This window comes from Saccostrea cucullata, unplaced genomic scaffold, assembly GCF_032062105.1.
Source record: "Saccostrea cucullata isolate Sc308-1 unplaced genomic scaffold, CSIRO_AGI_Scuc_v1 ctg14491, whole genome shotgun sequence".
NCBI classification, from domain to species: Eukaryota; Metazoa; Mollusca; class Bivalvia; order Ostreida; family Ostreidae; genus Saccostrea; species Saccostrea cuccullata.
In genome coordinates this window covers 1-22,329 of record NW_026929391.1, presented here as the reverse complement: position 1 = coordinate 22,329, position 22,329 = coordinate 1, and the positions used below count along the sequence as shown (strand labels likewise).

Below are 22,329 nucleotides of genomic sequence, written 5' to 3'. Positions count from 1 at the left end.
TCATTAAAGTTTTGAAAATCTTGATTGTGTCAAGTTTCATTCAAATTCACAAAAAAACAGTTAATCATTTTATACCCTTTGTGCATGTTTATACATAACAAAATACAATTTGTGACAGTCTGTAAATATCACTACGAGATTTTGTCCTCATATTAATTTTTTTAATTCAAGCTTAAACAGTAATCAAATTTATAACATTAAACAGATCTGTAGTTTTTTAAGCGTAGCAAGCTATATCTGTTGTTGATTTGCAAGCATGATTATTTTAACACTGTTATTTACAGAATGAACTAAGTAAATAAATGCACAATCTTGAAAAGTAAGAGGTATGTTCATAATTTAGAGTAAGTTGAAAAGTTCTGTGAAAATCATTAATACATATTAATATAATTCTGAGATAATTTTCCTCCATGGATAAACGGAATACACAAAACGTGGAGTTCTTTCCTTTTCAGGTAACGGAATTTATCACATTTAAACATTTGAAAGAGGGAAGAATATCTGTACACACATATCACTGAATGTCAAAAATTATACAGACATTATATGAACAATTCTATTCTACAAATAAGAAAAAAAATCGGAGATTGCAACCTAAACTAATAGCCAAATCACATAATACCGGTAATAAAATCATCATCTGGTAAAATCTTAATGAGGATTAACTTCCAATAAATTTCTGACCTATCTTTTTTTCAATTTCAAGAAAATTTATTCAATTACCAGGTCTTTGAGAACCTACTTTAAAAAAAACACAGCAGAAAAAAAATCAGGTTCAATGCCTGTATATCAACTCTTACAAGTTTTTCAAAATACTACTACTAACTATGTCATAAAAAAACTTTTTGTAAATATTGAAACAATACTGGGTGTTCAGAAACATTAAACAAAGTCATGTTTTTTGGCTGCATAATGCCCTTAATACAAAAATAGTCAACAATATCATAATAAACAAGATTGACCAGTTTCTTAATGCTGCCTGACCTCAAGCCAGGAGAAGACAACTCTAGGATAACTATACCTTACAAATACATGTGTAATGGTAAATATTGATATAAACATGTGACTAGTTATTGAGAACCTTTGTCCTGATATTGATACAAACTTTGCCCATAAAATATTTTTGTATACATTATTCAGAAACAAAATTATAATAAAAACAATCACAATTACAGGAAACGTAAAATAATTATCTTTTCAGATCTCAGAAAAATAATTTTTTTAAAAAGTTGCCATGGAGATTTTTTCCCATGTGTAAAGGTGAACTTGAGTGCAATGTAACAATATATATCTAAAGTCTTTACTGCAGAAAGAATTGGGTCTAATTTTGACTTCATGAATATCAAGAAGATTGTTGTTGCCGTTATTCAGCCGATTTTGAGATAAAACAATTTTTAAAAACTCCCTGAACTTATTTACATGTCATCCATTATACATGTTTATCTAAAACATTTAAAACACATACTGGTACATGTATAACATGAATTTATTTTAACCTTTATTAAAAAAATCTCCCAGAAGTTTTTTTTCGTAACCTACGCAGCACCTAGAGAAAGACAACCTGGTATTGTGAATTGTATTTAGAACTTGACGCTAGATTTGCTACGTTTTCTGCCATGGTTTTTTGTCCACTCCTTTGCTGGAGGATAAGTGTTTATTGCGACATTTGTCCCCGAAAGAACACCCAGTGGTTCTCCAGAAATAACATTCGTCCCCGTTCACGGGCCCCGTGGTGTTCTTCTGGTCCACTGCTGTACTGTTCACTGCTGTAGAGTTCTGATATTGGGCAGCTACCGCTTTTCTGGAAATAAAAAGAGAACACTCTCTACACAGGGCTTGACAAATAACATGGCCCAACGCCCAGGACAACCTATTTTGATTGGAGGGCAAATCATTTGATAAGTGGTACCTATCTCTGAACAAGTCCAATTACCAGTGTAAAAAAAATCATACGATCAAATGTTTTTTGTTTAACCACAGATGAAATATTATGAATTTTAGCGGTGTGCCTGTTTTTCAGCAATTTCTTGGGGTAGAACAAGTAATTTAAAAATGGTATCCTGTCCAAGGTCAAGTACTGCAAATTTCTTTTTGTATATTCCTTGAGGTACTTTTTTCTGCTAATAATTTAACAGATATCTTTCACTACAAAGTATATATACTGTCAAAGAAAATAATTTTCAAATCTACTTGAAAACCTATTAATCAATGGTACACTTTCTAGTTTCTTGAAAAACCTCAACACAATTCATTGAAAGAAAGTCTATTGAAATGTTCCTGGAAACAGCCCTTGATTCATCGGGGGTTTTCTTTGACAATTATTGAGCAAAAAGTTCCTTGTGAAAACTCTAAGGTTTTGTGATAAAATATCACTACAATGATGACAAATTTTCAATGGTACACTTTTCTTTTAAACCTTTATTTCATAATTTGTGTCACATGATCCATCTATACTGTCTAATAATTAAATCAATATTAAAAGGTATGTGCATTCATTCACCCATCTGTACCTCTTCAGTCATACTCCACTGAGAGTTATCTTTCTTAGAATTTTAAATTTAAAATTCATGTCAGGAACACTGATTTCAAGTTATAGGTGATAAAAGATCAAAATAATGAAAAGAAATCTTAAAATTTAACAATGACAGACAACATTTTTGGACAAAGTCGTTTTACCACTAAGAAACTTTCTTGTTAAAAATAAGAAAATAAACATGCACATTGAATAAATAAATGCATACTGATAAACATTGTACAAAATATAACCAATTCCACCCCTATTATAATTTTTCAATTATTGTAGTAGCAAATTTTTTAATTTTTTTTCCCAAAACCTTTTTATATGTATGATATCAAAATCTGTGTTAGATTTACATCTACCCATGGTTTGTTTGTATAAGTCCTCTGACAATCAAAGACTGCAATGAAAATCTTTACACCAGTAATGATATTATACCAATACTTTTAATGCTAAAGGATTGAACTCTTCATAAGCCTTCATCAGAGTCTTTATTACATCCAAAATATTTGGTTTTCATACAGTGTACATCATGTTGAGGCACACATTGAAATAAATTCAACCTAGACATGATGCAGATAAATTAATTAATACGGTTGGACACATTTCCATATCCAAAATAAATATACCTGTATTGTCTCCATGTAGACTAAAACTCAAATCTATGAAACATTCATTTGATAAAAATATCAAAAGTTGCTTATCTTTTTAACATGTTTAACAAGCACAATGGGAATATATTTTTGTAACACCCTGTAGATAGCAAATTAAAGAAAGCAGATGCACTGACCTAGATATTTACCAGTGATTCATGACAAAAATGGAAGTGGATTGTTTCTAACAAAAATTCTAATCATTTTAACTTACTCTGATTTTTAAAGTAAAAAAAAAAATTCAAATACAATATTTCTTACATAAAATTTAAGGAAAGAATTAATTAACATTAAATAGCCAAGCATGATAAGAGCCACATTGTGCCCAGAGACATGACAAGTTCCATTGACAGGCATTACACAGCTCCTTGGTCAAAAGCAAATAAGCCACGTAACATGCATATAAAGCCATAGTAGACTGCAAGACAAGAAGCATTAGTTGAACCTTAGATCTACTGCTAATTCATGTGCTGCAATTACAAATTTCTTTATTCTTTATATTTTTATTATCATTTTTTTACGGTAAACATGGTAAATATTCCCCCTCATATATAACTCTGTGAGATGAAAGCAATCTTGGGATGAAAATTCTTAACTGTATGACAACAAGCCACTTCCAATGACACCGATAAGAAAAAAGAACATTGATTAGAAAAAAAAATGGAGAATGAAGTGATCAAAAAAGACTTCCTTACCATTTTATGTGAAATTTCCGAGATGTTCTAAATGAAAATATAAATGAAGGTTGAATATAAATTTATTTATTTCAGGATCAAATAGTTTGCAATGACATGTGGCATCTAAAACCAACATCTTTTTTGTGGCAAGTTCTCTTAAAATAACTATCTGTGATATGGTTGCAAAGAACAAAATGAGATTACATTTATGAAAAGTTTTTGTCAGATATATAAACATAAGTGCATATGTCAGAAAAGCTCTGTCATTGGAGCTTATGATTCGGATGAAATGAAAGGTGATTGAACAAAATGTTTAAAAAGTGTGAGAGCAAGTTTTGACCTTTTTATAAATTCAATATACAGTAAAACACGGTTATAGCGAAGTCCAGGGGACCTGTGAATTTAATTCGCTATATTCATAATTCGTTATATCCGTATAACGAATTTGTATAACCATATAGAGAGAATTTGCAATTTGCATGTTTTCCTTCAAGTGTTGTTAGGGATGCAGATATTAGGAAACAAATACCTTCAATAACTAAGGTTTTATTATGAATTGAATTTTCTACACAAATGCCGAGAGAAAATAAATTCAGTTAAATTATTCAAATTTTGAAATCTTCGAGAGTTCGTTATAAAGGATGTAAAATTCCTTATAAATAACCTCAACGGGACTCAACATCAGTTCGCTATATCCGTAAATTCGTTATATCAGAGTTCGTTATAACCGTAAAATTTTACAAAGATTTGTTAAGAATTTTGCCGGGGACCAAGAAAAACTTCGTTATATCCGTGAATTCGCTATATCCGTGTTCGTACTAAACGTGTTTTACTGTACATGTATTCATATCACTCTAGGCATGCCAAAGACTAGCTGAATCTTGAACCCTATTGCTAATAACAAATTCAAGAAGTCCAAGGTACAAAGTAAAAGGGAAGTCAATAAATTCATAATTTAACATCAATTTATTTGCTTTCTTTTTGCATTCTAAATACCATGTGTGTTGCACACAATTGTAACATTAAATCTATAAAAAATAACATTGGACTGATATTTCGAATTCTTTACTGTTCAACTAAAAGTATTTTCTGATAGAGATCATGAAGACTGATAGTGACAATTCAATACTTTCTAAATTAAAGTCTCAACAATCCATGGAATCTCCAAGCCCAGTTACATTTAAATGAAGTATTAGAGAAAAACATATAAAGCAAAATGATTCCTGTATTTTGAATTCAAATGGTAGATGAACAAGTCCTGTCCTGTCTATAATGCAGATGACACAGAATTTGTATGAATTAAACTTTGTCTGTAAAATTTAGTTGTTTATAATGTAATCCAACTTTTCTTTTCAAAAAGAGCTCAGCATTAAAATCTAATGAAATTCAGCTTTGATTAGGAAATTCCTCTTTTGAACTTCAGAGTTGTAAAATCAAATACTAGAGTCGAGCATTTGAAAATTCTTTTGACCCTAAACCTGGTATCTGCTCTACATACCAACATTAATATTTATTGCAATCAGAAAGCAATGTACAGTGAATGCAGATTTTTAATGAAAGGATAAAAATGGACACAACTTATATATTTCAAATGATTTTATGTCATTTATATCAATATTAATCTTAAATTTGATAAACTTTCACTAGAACTAAACGATGCATATAATGATCTGGCTACGAAATCATGCAAATCCGCCTGGTTTTTACACAGGGAAATAGTAGGAGGGCAGTGATTGAGAAGGCTATATAAACTATCCATGTAGTGTAACAACACAATGATATGGACACACTTGAAATCTACATCCATAAATTCCTTAGGACTAGAACAATGATTCTTTTACTTGATATACAGTTAAATCTTTGCATCCCAAACCTCCATGTTATAAATACCATGAAGCAAGTTGGAAGAATCACTTATAACACAGATATTGATGTTTGAGATGCAAACATTCAACTGATTTCTGAAAGTGTATGCAAACTATGCATGCATCAAGAACTAAGTAAAAATGTGGATTTTTTTTCTTTTATGCATTCGAAACTTCAGAAAATTGGTGAGAAGCAAAAGTCTGAGTCATTTTAAATTAATATTTTTAATTTTTGTTTGCATTCAAAAGCTTACACCTACCTCTTTAGAATGAAATACAGTATATACATGTATAACCCTATTGTTTGGTTGAGTCTTTGCCTCCTCCCCCTCTCTCACCCTCTATTACCCTATTGTTTTTAAGTCTATCCCCCTCTTTAATGACTCACCCTACAAATGTCTGTCTCTGCTGGGGGCTACTGGTACTGGGGGTTTTCCGTATCGTAAGTGTACCACTATTTACTATGGGGTTGTCAGGGAACTTTATCAGTAACTTCTGGCCGCCACACTCTGCTCCCTAAATTAATTATTACATAATTAATAAATTTTCTTATTCTCACTAAATCTGAGGTAGAGGTTCTCTCTTAACCACTGACACAAAAATATGAGGCATTTTTCTCTGAGTTGTTTACATCCTTCTGTTATGAATGATTGTTTCTCACATAAAGTTAATTTTGAATAAACTTTGAGTTTGCATTAAAGATATATTTTTTAAAAGATTTTGCATGAAAGTTTTATTGATTTTTCCTAAAAATTCTCCATTCAGAAATTCACCCGTAAAATGATCACATTCACAAGAAAAGAAGGGGGAAATTTACCTGTAAACCGATCTTTTACACCAGAAAAATATGAACAATTTACCTGTAAACCGATCTTTTACACCAGAAAAATATGAACAATTTACCTGTAAACCGATCTTTTACACCAGAAAAATATGAACAATTCACCTGTAAACTTTGCATGGCTTTCCCTGCAGCCTCCTTTGTTTTAAAATTTACAAAAGCACAGAATTTTTCTGGTAAAGTCCGAACACTAGTCACAGATCCATATCTGATAGAAAAAAAAAACCAAATGGATTATTCTTTCTTTAAAATCATTAAATAACTTTATATCTGTAATAACATTTCCAATTTCATACTCACCTAGAAAAGATTTTCAAAAGTTTTTTATCGTCTACTTTATCTGGTAAAACATTTCCGACCCATAGAGCTGTACATACCGACACCTGCTAGAAGTGAATCCAGAGCAGCCTGTACCGTGGAATGCTTTTTTATCGCTTCTTCAGCCTGAGATCGAGAGAAACCCATTTCCTGAAATATGTAGTTTAGTGTTAATAGCCATTCTCTGTAACCGCTTTATTTCTTTGCCATGTCTGGTCATCAATTTTGATAAAACTTTACCCATTCTTAGTACTTAATACCAGTAATATATATCAACTAAAATTTTGCTGTTATGTGTCTTGACCAACTACAGATATGTTGAATACACTTCCAACACTTTTCTATCATCTGATATCGACTAATCTCAATACTTACTGTTATTTGGTATATCCTAGCTCGTAAAAGTTCTTGTACAGCATCATCACAATTCTTGTCTAACTTCAAAACTTGTGTAAAGGCGTCTTCTGCTTCAGAGAACATCTACAAACAAACACACACACAGTTTTACAGATCTCATTCTGGTACATAAAAACTGAAGGTTTGACCATGTTGACAATCCCTTATGTTAACAACAGAGCTGTTAACATTTTGAATTGACAAAAAGTAAGGCGGGTCTAGGGACCAACTAGGCCCCCTGCCGCTGAAGATGTTATGTAAATAGGCATGTAATCTGAAGGCGCACTTGTTTCAGACAGCCGGGCGATGACCCGGTTCACTTATATCACATGACATATTGACCCGGTTCGTGTCTCTGAAACGAGTGAAAAATAAGCCGGATATGGCTGGTATTGGTGCTGTTGCTGTAAAAAATTTCTCTGAACGCACGAGAACATCGATTTAGTGGATATATTTCGTTTTCATATTTAGGGGACGACTATTTGATCTCTGGCATTTTTTAAGACGGATTATTTATTTTCATGCCTGTCGAGGACAGATTATTTATTTTCAAGATTATCAAGGACAGATTATTTTTTTTTCTTCTTCGTCTTACGGTATCTTTAACAATTGATTTTAAAAAACTAATCATTTATACCATAGGCAGATACAGGATTTGGGGAGGGGGCGTGTATAACTTCGTTACGGCAAAAGCAAAAGGTACGGGGCCACCGTTTCCGGTTCCTGGGCATCGCCCTGGTGGAGGCAAAGGGAGTAACAACCCCACCCCCCGAATCTTGGGTTTTCGTGTATTTTAAAAGTAAAACCAGGCACTATTCATAGGCGTAACCGGGGGGCTGGGGGGGGGGGCTTAGCCCCAAAATACTTAGTATAATATTGAATATTGTTTCATAAAATCTATTTAGAAATACCCCTTTCCACAGACACGTCGCAGTATAGGTTAAAAATGGAGAAAAAGGCGGTTTCTTGAAAAAAGAAATGTTGGTACTGAAGTTCGAACCTATCCACAACCCCCTCAGAAGAAATAGGAATTTCGTATTTTGAACTTCCCCCCTTTTTTTTTTTTGCTTGTCAGGTTTTTTTGGAGGGTAACAATTTACTTAGCCCCCCCCATTCACCTGTTTCAATTTGCTCCCGCTTTATTATCATAGTGGCATTGGTTATTATGAACCAAAAGTATGACATTTTACTATAATAATAATCTTTATTGCATATTAAACCCATATGAGTCAAGCAATACAAAAAAGAAACAAATCAATGAGAACAATGAATTATATACATGTGTGTACAATATCCATATAGAAATTTATTCCCAGTTACACCGATTGAAATTCTCAAAATGATTGTTTTATAAAAGTGCAAACAGCCGGTATAACTTCAAGTTTTGGACTTGGTAAATATTCGAGTTTCTGTGTAGATGATTTGTGGTAGAATGAAGAACAATTATCTATAACATAGCTTTTATAAGTATATTCCTTGCTTGTATATTCAAGCTACTCGTACACTGTAGAAAAAAATGTGATTCATCATCAATAGTATGAAGAACATAGTCTTTGTTCTAGTGATATTTTCATGTCTACCAGTTTCTATCATTAGGCAGTGGTCACTTGTTCGAAATTTACTTAGCATTTGTCTATTCTTAAAACTATTTTCAAGCGTAAGATACTCTTCCATATCGACATTGATTTTTATTTTACTGTACAAGTATAGTTTAGAGTTTTCTTTAAATTTAGATATTGATCAAATCATACTTTGAATGAAGGGTGTTCAAGGGGCAAAGCCCCCCTGAAGCTCTTGGGTTTTTTTGTATTTAAAAGAGTAAAACCAGACAGGAATTGGTTTGTTATGTGCCAAACTATGACATTATTAATACTAGTCATATACTTTGAATGAAAAGGGCCTAGGGGGCAAAGCCCCATGAAACTCTTGGGTTTTTGTGTATTTTAAGAGAAAAACTAGGCTAAAAATATTATTGTCCCAAAGTATGGCATTATTATTCGTATCATACTTTGAAATTGTAGGGGAGGGGTTTAAGCCCAAGTAAGTAACTCCCCCTTAAAGCCATATATGGCGTATGTACAATGAAAATTATTAGACTAAAATTATAAGAACTTATTATTTGTATCATTACTTTACATAAAGATAGAACTTTTCTGTAAATTACAAAATTTAAGACAATTGCATTATAAATATATCACAATTTAATTTGGATTCTCGGAATTTTCTTCGACTCGGAAGAAAATACAAAAGATTTAAATAACACATTACAGAGAAGAAAAATCGTATTATTGGTTGAAAAGAGGTGTTTTCTGTGTTCAGAATTGTATGAAAAGTTTTAATTTAAATGTATTAACTATATTTCTTTACTTAATTTTGTATTTTTCAAAAATATATCTTTTGATCAGTTACGCGATATATGGCTTTAAATCCACCATTGCATATTTTGTATTAATTTATCGAGGAAGTATAATTCTTTGACAAGAAAATTTAATTTGTTTGTGGTGCATAAGAATTGGGTTGTATTTAAAGTGATTCATCACACCTACTAAGTGCACATTGTCATTTTGATAAACTGACAACAAGTATCCAGTCTGGTAATCTGATTTTAAGTACTATTTGGTTCTAAAATGACGAGGTAAGCTTGAATTAAAGATATTTCAGATTAAATTACACGTAAATAAAAAGGTTTACTATTTTTCACAATATTTAAATATCATAAGTCAAGGTCAGATTATTTATTTTCTTTGTAGTGGAGGACAGATTATTTATTTTCAACATTTTCAGAGACAGATTATTTATTTTTACTCCCCCCAAAACAATCAAATGGTCGTCCCCTTACTAGATCTATTCAATGTACAATTTGTGAATTTGGAGCATATATAGGGCCTCGTTACCAACAGAACTGAAAAGCACTTAAGCAGCTTTAAAATAAAAAAAAATGTTTGTCGAGCGAATGTAAAGAAATATGTCGTAAAAGTCTCTTATTATCTCAGTAGTGTATGTTTATTGACACCAAAACTACGTCAAATAATATAAAACGAATGTTTCACCATCAAAAATTTCTACCTCCGTTTTCCGCCATATTGCTTTTCATTTGGCCGTCGAAATTTTTCGGTCATCCAAGGTCATTGACCTTAAAAATATTTGAAACAAGTGACTTGCCCGGTTCCGGAATATTAACCGGCTTGACCCGGCTTATGAAACAAGTGCGCCCTGAGACACATTTCCATTTGGCTTACTTTAAAACATTGACATGAATGTGATCGGCCTTTAAAACCGAAATAAGATACAAGCAAGCGCTGTAAGAATTATGAATATGTTATAATAATAAAACTATAGACTGCCAGCTATGAAAATCCCGGTTTTATAAACTTAATTTGAAGGAGAAAAACTGAAATCGGGGGAATATAGAGAGAAATCGTAAGGCGTATTTTAGATGCTGATTTTGTACATCTTACGCCAAAATTGTAAGGGTTGGCAGCTCTGTAACAACTCACTCTTAATCCAGCTAGTGCTCTCCCTTTTCTAAAATATCCTTTAGGCCAATCTTTTTGTAAGGAAACAGCTTTTTCAGCATCTTTTAATGCTCTGCAAAATAAGAACAGTTTATAAGTTTACAAAAATCTGTGATATCTTTGTTACTTTAAAAACTAAGTTTTATTTCCTGAACATTTTTTCACACATTAAGGACTGTTATTTAACATTTTATTTTTGAGACAACAGGTCAGGTTAGAAGTTAAACAACTCATGAAAGCTCTCCTACCTATCATATTGATTTGTTCGATCATAACAATATGATCTATTTCCAAAAAATCTGTAAAACAAAAGAAACGTAATTTATTAATAAAGTTGTAAGAATTGAGACTGAAAGAAAATCGAAAGGATGAAAAAGGAGATGTAAGCAAATCATAAAATGACAACATTATGCATGAGTTTGATTCTGTATAAATTGGAAATGGTTCTTACCTAAAATCATTGGGATCTAATTTTATGGCTTCAGTAAACAGTTCTATAGCAGATTTATAATGACCTAATTGAGCCATTTCATTTCCTTTAACTGGAAAGAGAGAATTAAGTTATAATCAACAAAGATATGGGACTACTGTTTGTGCTGTTACTTCCGAATATCCAAATCTATCAAGATCTTCTTAAGATGTAAATGTAAATAAATGGCATTCCTGAATAACATACAGTACCAAACAACCACACTACAATGTATTTAATTTCAATTTACATGTCTATTGAAATTACACCAATGAGTATCAAACAATGCTGTTTTAAAACGCTCTTCATTTACATTTATTTACCGATTAAATCAAAATTTACCAAAATATTTTTGAAAGATAAAATTTTTACTAAGATTTTCTGAGCTATTTTAAGTACAAGTCCTGATATCTTACTTGCTAACTGTCTACTACGTAAAACGACGGGGTCTAAATCTTCCGTTTCATCGTCACTGCCGTTTCTAGATCGCTCTCTCTTTCCACCTGATTCACTGCCTGAGGTAGCTTTCTTTTTCTTATTAATGACTTTGGTAAAAAATGCTGAATTAGGATCAAAACCCTGAAATGTCATTTAAAATTTGGCATCATTTATTATTCTTTAAAAACAGTTTTAAATTAGTTTCTGACTTATATAAACCACATTTCCTTGCTTCATTTATTATTCCATGTAAAATGTAACTGAATTTATGCATTTTCACTCTTTCTTCTCATGCTTATATGCTCTTGTCAGTGAAAATCTTTTAATGCAATCTCTGTTAAATAGTCATTTTGTTAATAAAGTGAACTGAAATGTCTAAATTTTATTCAAAACTTTGTTATATATGTTATTTTGTTAAAACATGTATATTTAAAATTCATTGAAAATTAGATATGTCTACACGTACACTAACTGCATCATCCGATGAAGATGAATTGGCAGGTCTAAAAATAAAGGAAAAAGAAATTTTAGGGTTAAATTTATACTAATATACTGAACAAAATAAAAAAAAATTTTAATCTTCAAAAGTAAAACATTACTGGTTTATGACTATATAATTCAAGACTTAGGAATGCACTTAAATAAATTTCCACTTACTTTTTATCCCGTTTCAATTTATTGCCACTTTGTATATCTGTATTAATTGTATCTTTAGTTTTTGTCTGTCCATTTACTTCAACCTACAAGAAAGAAACTTTCTTTTACATGTATAAGTTTGCAAATTAAAACCAAAGTCAAGAAAATTATTTGCCACAGAGGTTATGAAGGCGAGGATTTCTTTCTCAGAATTGTACGTTACTCAATAAGAAGATATACACTGATAGTAGAGAAATAAACTGTAGCAGGTCAAGTAGTCTCAAGAGTTATCTCCCTGTCTTGGGATTGTTCTGACCCGCCTCATTATGTGGGAGGGGTGTATCAGCAACATGGTCTTCTTTTACCAATGCTACTTTCTTACCCTCCAATGACTCGATGATTAAGAAGAATAACATAGGGGAAAATCTGTTAACGAAGAACAGAAAAGCAATATTGACTTGGGTGAGCATTGTGGTCCATAGGCCTCCTGTTTCTTAGCAATATACCGGTAATACATAGGAATATACCATAAGAGAAAAAAAAATCTGTTGTTAAAGAACAGCAGGGTCATATTGACTCAGGTGAACAGATTGGCCTATGGGCCTCTTGTTTTTGAAAATGACATGCAGCATGAAAGTTTTATTCTTTCCTTTCTTCTAATGGTCCTGCTGGAAAGCGCGGTCAGTGGCATTATTCCCAAAAATTTTAGAAGGGAACCAAAACCCCTTTTGCCAGAGAAAATGCATACCTCAGTACTAATGCACAATAAGCTAGATATATTTTCAAAATTTAATTTAGTGACACACAGAGATGGCGAAAGACGCCGGCCCACCGGCGATCTCCGGTAAATTTGGTCTGAGTCCGATAGTTTCTAGAACCACGCCGGACACCGTGTCCGGTAGATAATTCAGAATAATCAATAGTAAACTAAAACTGTCCAAACGGGACAAAATACCCCCCGCTGGGTTTTTCAGAAGTAAGTATTTCCATAATAAAGATATGTATCAGAAACGAATTATGAAATCTTTATTCCAGTGACCTTGAACTTCCCCAAATAGCCTTGGGTCAAGCTCATGACACACCCATGGGTCATGTGCAATCTTTCAGTGAAATGAGAACCTACCAAGTTTATCCATAAGAAAGATATGGACCGGACACGAATTATGAAATTTTTCTATCAGTGACCTTGAACTTTCCCAAATGACCTTAGTTCAAGGTCATGACACACCCTTGGGTCATGGGCAATCTTTGTGTGAAATGAGAACCTACAAAGTTTATCCATAAGAAAGATATGGACCGGACACGAATTATGAAATTTTTCTACCAGTGACCTTGAACTTCTCCAAATGACCTTCGGTCAAGGTCATGACACACCCTTGGATCAAGGGCAATCTTTGTGTTAAATGAGAACATACCAAGTTTATCAATAAGAAAGATATGGACCGGACACGAATTATGAAATTTTTCTTCCAGTGACCTTGAACTTCCAAAAATGACCTTGGGTCAAAGTCATGACACACCCTTGGGTCATGGGCAATCTATGTGTGAAATAAAAAACCTACAAAGTTTATCCATAAGAAAGATATGGACCGGACAGCGATTATAAAAAATTTTCTTCCAGTGACCTTGAACTTTCCCAAATGACCTTGGGTCAAGGTCATGATACATCCTTGGGTAATATGCAATCTTTGTGTGAAATGAGAACCTACCAATTTTATCTATAAAAGATATGCATCAAACATGATTTATGAAAATTTTCTTCCAGTGACCTTGAACTTTCCCAAATGACCTTGGTTCAAGGTCATGACACATCCTTGGGTCACGGGCAATCTTTGTGTGAAATGAGAACCTACAAAGTTTATCCATAAGAAAGATATGGACCGGACACGAATTATGAAATTTTTCTTCAAGTGACCTTGAACTGCCCCAAATGACCTTGGGTCAAGGTCATGACACAACCTTGGGTCATGGGCAATCTTAGTGTGGAGTAGTAGATTCTAATGTCTCTCTGTAAGAAAGATATGGACCGGACACGATTGCAGACAGACGGACGGACGGACAGACGGACAGACAGACAGAGGGACAGACGGACAGACGGACAGACAGACAAGGTGATTCCTATATACCCCCCCCCCAAACTTCGTTTGCGGGGGGTATAAATATAATTAAAAGAAATTACATAACGCGTTATTTCTTAAAACTTCATGAAATTGAATCTGTAAGATTTTACATTATTTAGATATTGCAATACGTAGTAGTATGGCGAGTACCTGGCAGTTATCGAAATAGCTGCAATAATGTAGCCCTCTCACTTTTTTTTTTGGGAGAGGGCTACAACTCCTTCTGATCTTTCTAATGGCGCAGCTGCGGGAGTGATTTACTCCCGCACGGATTTCGGCTCAATTTAACAGTAAATGGCTATTTTATTAACATTTCTTACCTTGACTCCAAATATGTAGTCATCCAAGACGTAAACCAATGCAAAAATATACAGAACGATCCCTATATCGCTTATTTTTCGTGTATGACAACTCGAATTTATCCGCCATGTTTACTGACCTTGATAGATTGTATTTTGGGACAGCCAATGAGAATTTAGGTTCTTTAGGAGCGGATCTTTTTGGAATTCCCTTATTTTAAACATAAATATCGCTGCTTGCATAAAAATAACACTTAAAATGGTTTTATATACCTATGTTTTTGTGATGAAATTCAGCACATACGTTTATAAACACCGATAATTGCTTTATTCAGTTGTTCTAAATTTCAAGCGAAAGTCCCATTACGTCACGCGTGAACTGTCATGGCTGCTGAAGTAAACTACCAGGAAACATGCAGAGTTATTTTACAAGTTTTTCGCATTTAACGGGGTCTACTGTTGACAGTGAATAAAATCGGAGAGGGCTACATTATTGCAGCTATTATCGAACTTACTATCGCTCTTTTGTGGAGAAGTCGAGAAAGCTCTAAATCTCGCGCCATATTCTCAAGCAAAACATTGTTTACAGTTGTGACAATAGAAGAACTAGAACAATCATGCTGTTGTTACAATGTATTGTCACGGGTTGGACTCCAGATAATCGATTGTCAAATAAGGAAAGTTTAGAGTATTTTATTTGATTTCAAAAGTAAGGATTTCAATAATGACCTTAGCATGCTTAGTGAAAAATATCATCAAAAAATATAACGTTTTCATATGAGGACTAACTCTTCTATAAAATTCATTACAGTGAGTCAGCGAATGTTTATCAAGAGATTTAAACAGGATTTATTTCTAATCTACAGTGATCCATTTTGCATTGTATTCACTTGCATATTGTCCCCATCCAACAGACATTTTCTTCCTCCACTGAGAAAGAGTTCCACCAATTAGAAATCAATTTCAATTTTACATTTTGTTGTTTTTTCAGTCCGGCAAATTTTTAGTGTGTCCTGTAATTTTTGTGATTTTATGTGTCAGACAGATTTTTTACCTCTTTCGCCAACTCTGGACACATGAGTGCACTGACTTAGTTTAAAGCTACCTCTTTTTATTAGGACTTGTTAACTTACACCTGTTTGTTCACTGTGCAGATCATGTAATATGATATCAGTTTAAAGTCCAAATCACTTCACAGTGTATAGCTACCTTAACTTTACCTCAAATCTAGGTCACAGGTAGGAGATACCCAACAAACATGGCGGACAGTAAACCCAAATATCCACTGGGCTCTCCCCAAGAGCATATTGAAATGTGTAAAACCCACGATCTACCTATTGATATGATATGTGAGGATTGTGATGAATTCATTTGTGGTAAGTGTGCCAAAACAGATCATAGAGATCACGAATGGAGTACTATATCCACAGCAGCTACCGAAAGAAGGAGAGGCTTGCTTCGATTTCTGAAGGAGATCAAGGAAGGGGACCTATCTGGGATTGATGAGAAAATAAAGAAGGTTTCAAAACAGATGACAGAAAATGAAGAAATGTGCGACTTGGAGATTAAAAAGCTTGAGAAGCATGTTGATAAGATAATGGCCAGGCTGACAGAAATCAGGAAAAATAATGAACAAAGACTGAGAGATAATCTGGAGGAAAAAAATAAAAAGCTGAACAGTGTGAAATATGAGCTAGACAAGAAGAAGAAAGAAATAGAAGAGATGGTAAAGTTTATAGAGGAAAACAACAATACTATGTCAGATTACGGCTTGATTGACAACCACAAAGAACTGAAACAATTACTGTCTGGCCCTGACATTGATATAAAGGACTGTAAATATTCAGTGAGATACAGTAAAGGAGAAATCTGCAATGAGGTAGTGGAGAACATGATTGGAAAAATTCTAGATTTGAACAATATCAGTCTGACTGAAACAAACTCATTTAAATATGGAAATGAATTAATACTTATATTGGAGGCATTGTGTGAAGATCAGTGTTACATAACACAATCAGGGTCAGATAACATTGAACAAGTAAACAAAGAAGGCGAGAAAAAACATAAATATAATATCAAAGCTAATGACATGTGCATGACTGATTTCGGTGATGTTTATTTCACTGACTTCAGTAACAAGTCTATCCGCTGTCTGTCACCATCAGGATCTGTCTCTACAGTCACCAGTACAGATCCACTGATACCAGTAGGAATCTGTCAGTCAGTGGACAGTGGACTAATGGTCACATTGAGAGATAATGGATCAGATCTTTACAAATTAGAGTCACACAGCAGACGTCTGGTGAGACACATCACAGTGACGGGTGACGTCATCCATGAGTATGAGTACCAGGAGGACGGTCACACCAGACTGTTTACATTTCCAGGCAGAGTCACACAAAACAGTAACAGTGATATATGTGTTGTGAACAGTAAAAGTGTCACTACAGCTGAACTAATGATTATGTCTCCCTCTGGTCGTATAAAGTCTGTCTACCGTGGACAGAACCCGACAATAGAGTTTAGACCAGCTGACATAGCCTGTGACTCTCTCGGTAACATCCTTGTTACTGACCCTTACAACAAACAGATACATCTGCTAAGTCCTGACGGGGAGTTTCTGAAGTTCTTACTGACAGACAATGAAGTGAAGCTTCCATTCAGATTATCACTGTACAAGTCTACACTGTGGGTCGGATACCGGGAAGGACTTGTCAAAGTGTTTCAGTACAGAATGCAATAAACTTGAATTGCAATAAATTTCAGTCATACATGTATTTTATAGAATTCTGCTTCTGACATTTCATTTTTCTTGATTCATAGTCAAACTACAGGTTTATATTTTTTAATTCAATTTCAATGGATGAAAAAGAAAGAAAATAGAAAACCATATGGCACAAGCATAAGAAATCATTGATAAAATTAAGAGTGCCAGGTTTTAAGTTCTTTCTGCATTGTTCATGCCGTTACTAAAATCAAAACTAATTCTGAATTGTAGTCTGTAATTTACAATGTTTGTTAAGTAATTTCATTAATTTTGATAAATACCGTAGATCACTTAATTTTGGCGACACCTTATTTTCGCGAGATAGTCATTGACTCCAGATTAGCGAGACAAAATTTTCACGAATTGTGATTATTGCTCTAATAAGGAATACTATTATATGCGAGAATTAAATTTTCGCGAATACACTGTCTCGCGTAATTACGCGAAAATAAAGTTCTCCGAATAAAAAGTAATTTACATAGATAACTTAAAATGACAAACACACAGATAATCGTGCTCACTAATATTCACTATAAAAAGGACTACAATACATTGACCATATGCATGTGTTTCTAACCAAAGTTCAATTACTTAAAGAAAATTTCTAAGTTTATTGGATATTCATGTAGGTTCGTTCACATTTTCTACAATAATCTGCCTACTTTGACTGTTTTGAACTATTTTGATACATATAACCCATAATGGTTGGGACTTTACAAACACAAGTATATTCTAGATTTATTCAGAAGAGATATATCAATGGAAAAATAGATCTGAGTGTACACGTGTAGCACAGCTCTATAGTACGCAGATTTTGTTTTCGGAGCCCCCCCCTCCCTCACATGGAAAACTGTTGCTACATACTTGTATCAAGCTGTATTTGGATTCCTATATATCAAATTATTTTGCGAGCCTTGATGCACAAAACTAATGCAGGTGGAGACTTGTAAGTTCTATCTTTTAAAGCCTAGAACTAGTCGTTGAATGAACTTTTTAATTCAAGTTGTTAAGGTATCTTATATAGTATATACCGCAAATTCTTCCTACTTTTTAGAATGCTTGTGCCATAGAATGAATGCTTAGTTATGTGTATACATTAGAAATTTGGATCCACCAATGAACTCTCAAACGCATCATCTCTGGTGTTTCTTTCAAAGGTCATGAAGCTATTCGGAAAAGCCGATTGGTATAGCGAAGTCCGCCGAGGATTGCCGATCGGAACTCTCAAGCATTCTTGCGCATGCGTAGCCTGGCGTATGATCAGGGCATCCGGTTTAACCTCGCTTATAAATTTACTGCGTGCACCTCAGAACAGTTGGGTACCAACACGATGTTTTCACAATAATAAAGACTACACAAATCGACCAATTTCACAAATGGTCTCAATCCAGAGTGTCATATTTACCTCTTAAATGACTTAAAAAGATGTTTAACTTAAGGCTAAATTAACGACCTTTGTACATGTTGTATATCAGTGCTCCGAGTTGCGGCTAAAATGGTCGCATTTGAGATCAAAAAATTGATTTTGCGACTAGAAATGAAAACACTCGCATTTTCGCGACTGAGAAAATTTGGGCTGGAAACATCCAATTTTTAAGATCGAATCGAGATTTCATTTGTAAAGATTCTCTATCCGATTAAAAAAAATGTTTGAAGACATATACTTAAATACACTTTACACAGCATTGCATGGACTTAGATCATGTAATGTTGTGACAGATTGGCATGCTGTACAAAGTTTGATAGAACCAGACACATAGACAAATAATGTTCCTGACAGAATGGCATCCAAACTTCGTACACTTTTTAAGTTATTGAGGCATTTGATCAATTTGTAATGGTTGATTTTGCGCATATTAAAAAAACGCGAAACGCGCACCATAGTTTATTTACCGACAATCTACTTAAAGAGTTTCTGTTCTTGCGCTTGATATTTAATTTTATTTAGAGATTATATTATTAAAAACGTTATAAAAATTCTATTTGACTATTAATGTAGTTGTTATCTATTTTTTATTAATTTTCAGTGGAGTGATTTGAATTTAAAAAATTATTATTTTGTTGAGTAAATCTCTAAGATTTAAACTGGTTTATCAAGTAATTTATTTATACTCTGCTGACGCCCCTGTTTATGAACGGAACGTGTTCGAGTTGTGATGCGTGTTACGGTAAGAAAGTTGTTAATCTTGTGTTTTATTTAACTTGAATTATACTAAATATTATATCCTTTTATCGTATATATAATAAATACCGGTATATTGTTTATTTCGATGTAGACACCACATACGCAGTGTAAAACATTTCATGTATGAGTGACTGGGTGTGGAATCGCCATATTTTGGTGCATGGTATGTGTTTGTTTGAATTTAACTTGATATGCTGATTAATTATTTTATTTTTGTTTGTGTGTTCTATTGGTTATGTGTGCATATATTTTTGTTTGTTTGTAGCTCATTGCCAATTTAAAAATTTAATTAAAATAAAAGAACTGTAAAAAAAGAACTTGACTTTACTCGTTACAAATTGCTTGCATATCACAGTGAATCATGATTGTATTATCATGCTAATAAAGAGTGTTTTGGCGGCATTTATAATGACTGTGAAATGGGTTAGGTACGTAGTAGTAAAGTAAACATGACAAACAGCCGGCAAAGTCCTGTGTCAACAGCTGTCAAGCTTGTATTTTTATTTGATAATTTTTTTTTGTAATCAGATTACTTGTGTTCTTCTGTACAACCATAAGGGTACATGTATTCAATAAAATTATTTCATTCAACCTAGCAAAGAATGGGTGGACTTAACGTACTATTTTGGATCCTTTTGCGACTCCTCTATCAAGCTGAAAATGAAGTGAATCCAAAATATATTACGAGTAATGGAAAAAGCTACATTTACTTGGTTATATTAGGTGGAACACTTGTGCAAGAACAATGTCTTGTTGCCATGTATCAAAATTGAAGCAACGATACATGAGTGTCATCTTCCGGAATTCGACATGTACCCGAAGTGGTTTTTATGTCACACAATCAATATTTATAGGAGGCAGGGCTATCGATCGGCGTCATTGTTGACATCTCTCTCTATCCCTCTCTCTCTCTCCAAAAATTCGAATAGTGTTTAGCATATTACAGTATAAATCAGTAAGATATTATTTTAAAAAATTGATGACAACTAAAAATTAAAACAATATTCAATTTTTTTAATTCTGAAAACGGTAAGAAAACAAGCCAAAGGACATGATTTAGATTTGTGTCAGGTTGAAGAATACAATGTAACTGTTTTCACGAGTACACTCGCAGGTGGACATCACGTGATGAATTGTCATATTTATTAGGTCAATCGAAGACATAACAATGGAAGCCAAAAGTTTGTTCAGAACATGTTTTTAGTTAAATTAAGTGTCAGCGCACCTTTGTCGGCTCTTCTCCTTTTAATATAACATTATTTTGTTCAATATACAACTCCATCTTTCTTAAGAACAGCCGACAAACATGTGCTGACTATGTATTCAGACGATGAAAAACGCGTGACCCTGATTATCTATTGATATTCAAGAAATCTTCAGGTACCATGCCTTCGATATTTATTTTGTTTACCTCGAAAAGAGCGTTTTACATTCACATCCGTACTATGAATACACGGTTAAGATATCGTGGGTTTATATGATGGAAAAAAATAAACATTTTATGAAACTTAAATTTACGGCATTTTTTTCTGGCCAGTTAAGTCCACCCATTCTTTTTATAGTCACAGTAATAAGTAATCTATGATATAATAAAGACATAATACATATCCTTATTTAAATTATCAAGTTTTATTCACAAAATGTATTTTTTTTATGGCGAGTGAAATATTTGCTTATGGCGACCAGAAATTCTGAAATGGCGACCAAAAAAATTTTTTAGGTCGCCATTTTGCGACCTGAGAGCAAGTGTGACTTGGAGCACTGTATAAAATTCTTTTTTATACAAATGTGTTTTATCTTATATAAATTTTATTTATTTCCTACTAATTGATTACAGATTTTCTAACCGATTGCCATTGTTCCTACCGATTTATCAATTAGAAATTAACAACCCTAATTAATATATATAATTTTGATCAGAAATTTCTGTAAATAAATAATTTTAAAAAGTAAAATTTCTTTGGATAAAATGTGATTTATAGCATGTACAGATATTGATTCTTTTGATTCCGAATAATTTAGGGCTGGGACTATAATGAACTTAGCCGATCCGATACACATCATGATATCACAGGTGCGATATGATACATATATCACAATACATTTAAAACCAAATAAAACCAGATAATTATTTTTAGAATATTAAATTTTGAACATACATGTAGCAGATTATCAAATAAACCAATTCAACAAAAACCAAACTTACTGCCATCAAATTTTGTTGATTTAACATAATCCGGCGTGTCTGAATCCATTTTGACACTTATATTTTGAATTCTGTATCACCAACAAGTTTGTACTTTATTTCTGATTGTTTCAATGTCTTGAATATACAGACTAAAGGACTGAAAATTTTTAATTCTAAAGCCCGGACATTTTTGGAAATTGAAAAAAAGTGAGGTCAGGTATTGTAATACTAAATTAGATGAATCGATCAGTAGATCGTCAAAGTGAATACATGTACTGCGATGCATCGGTGCACCGGTGAATCATAACACTACTAGAATAATTTCTATCAAAAAATTCCTATCAATTTAAACTTATAACTGTGTTATCTTTAGGGAACATTTGCCACTGTTTGATTCAAACCTTGCTGAGTTTTACTGTTGACACAAAAAAGTTGCTTTAGAAT

General features: G+C 33.1%; 1 protein-coding gene and 1 pseudogene across 1 annotated transcript; one reads left to right on the top strand and one right to left on the bottom strand.

The window, feature by feature from the left end:
- Positions 1-1,530: 1,530 nt before the first annotated feature.
- LOC134280740 (uncharacterized) lies at positions 1,531-15,308 on the bottom strand (annotated as a pseudogene).
- Positions 15,309-16,003: 695 nt separating this feature from the next.
- Positions 16,004-17,488, top strand: LOC134280742 (uncharacterized). The gene has a single exon (XM_062763202.1). It carries the CDS (start codon positions 16,004-16,006, stop codon positions 17,486-17,488), a length of 1,485 nt encoding a protein of 494 aa, XP_062619186.1.
- Positions 17,489-22,329: the final 4,841 nt, after the last annotated feature.

Coding starts and splice junctions, on each gene's coding strand:
- LOC134280742 (XM_062763202.1), top strand. CDS start 16,004: ATGGCGGACAGTAAACCCAAATATCCACTGGGCTCTCCCCAAGAGCAT.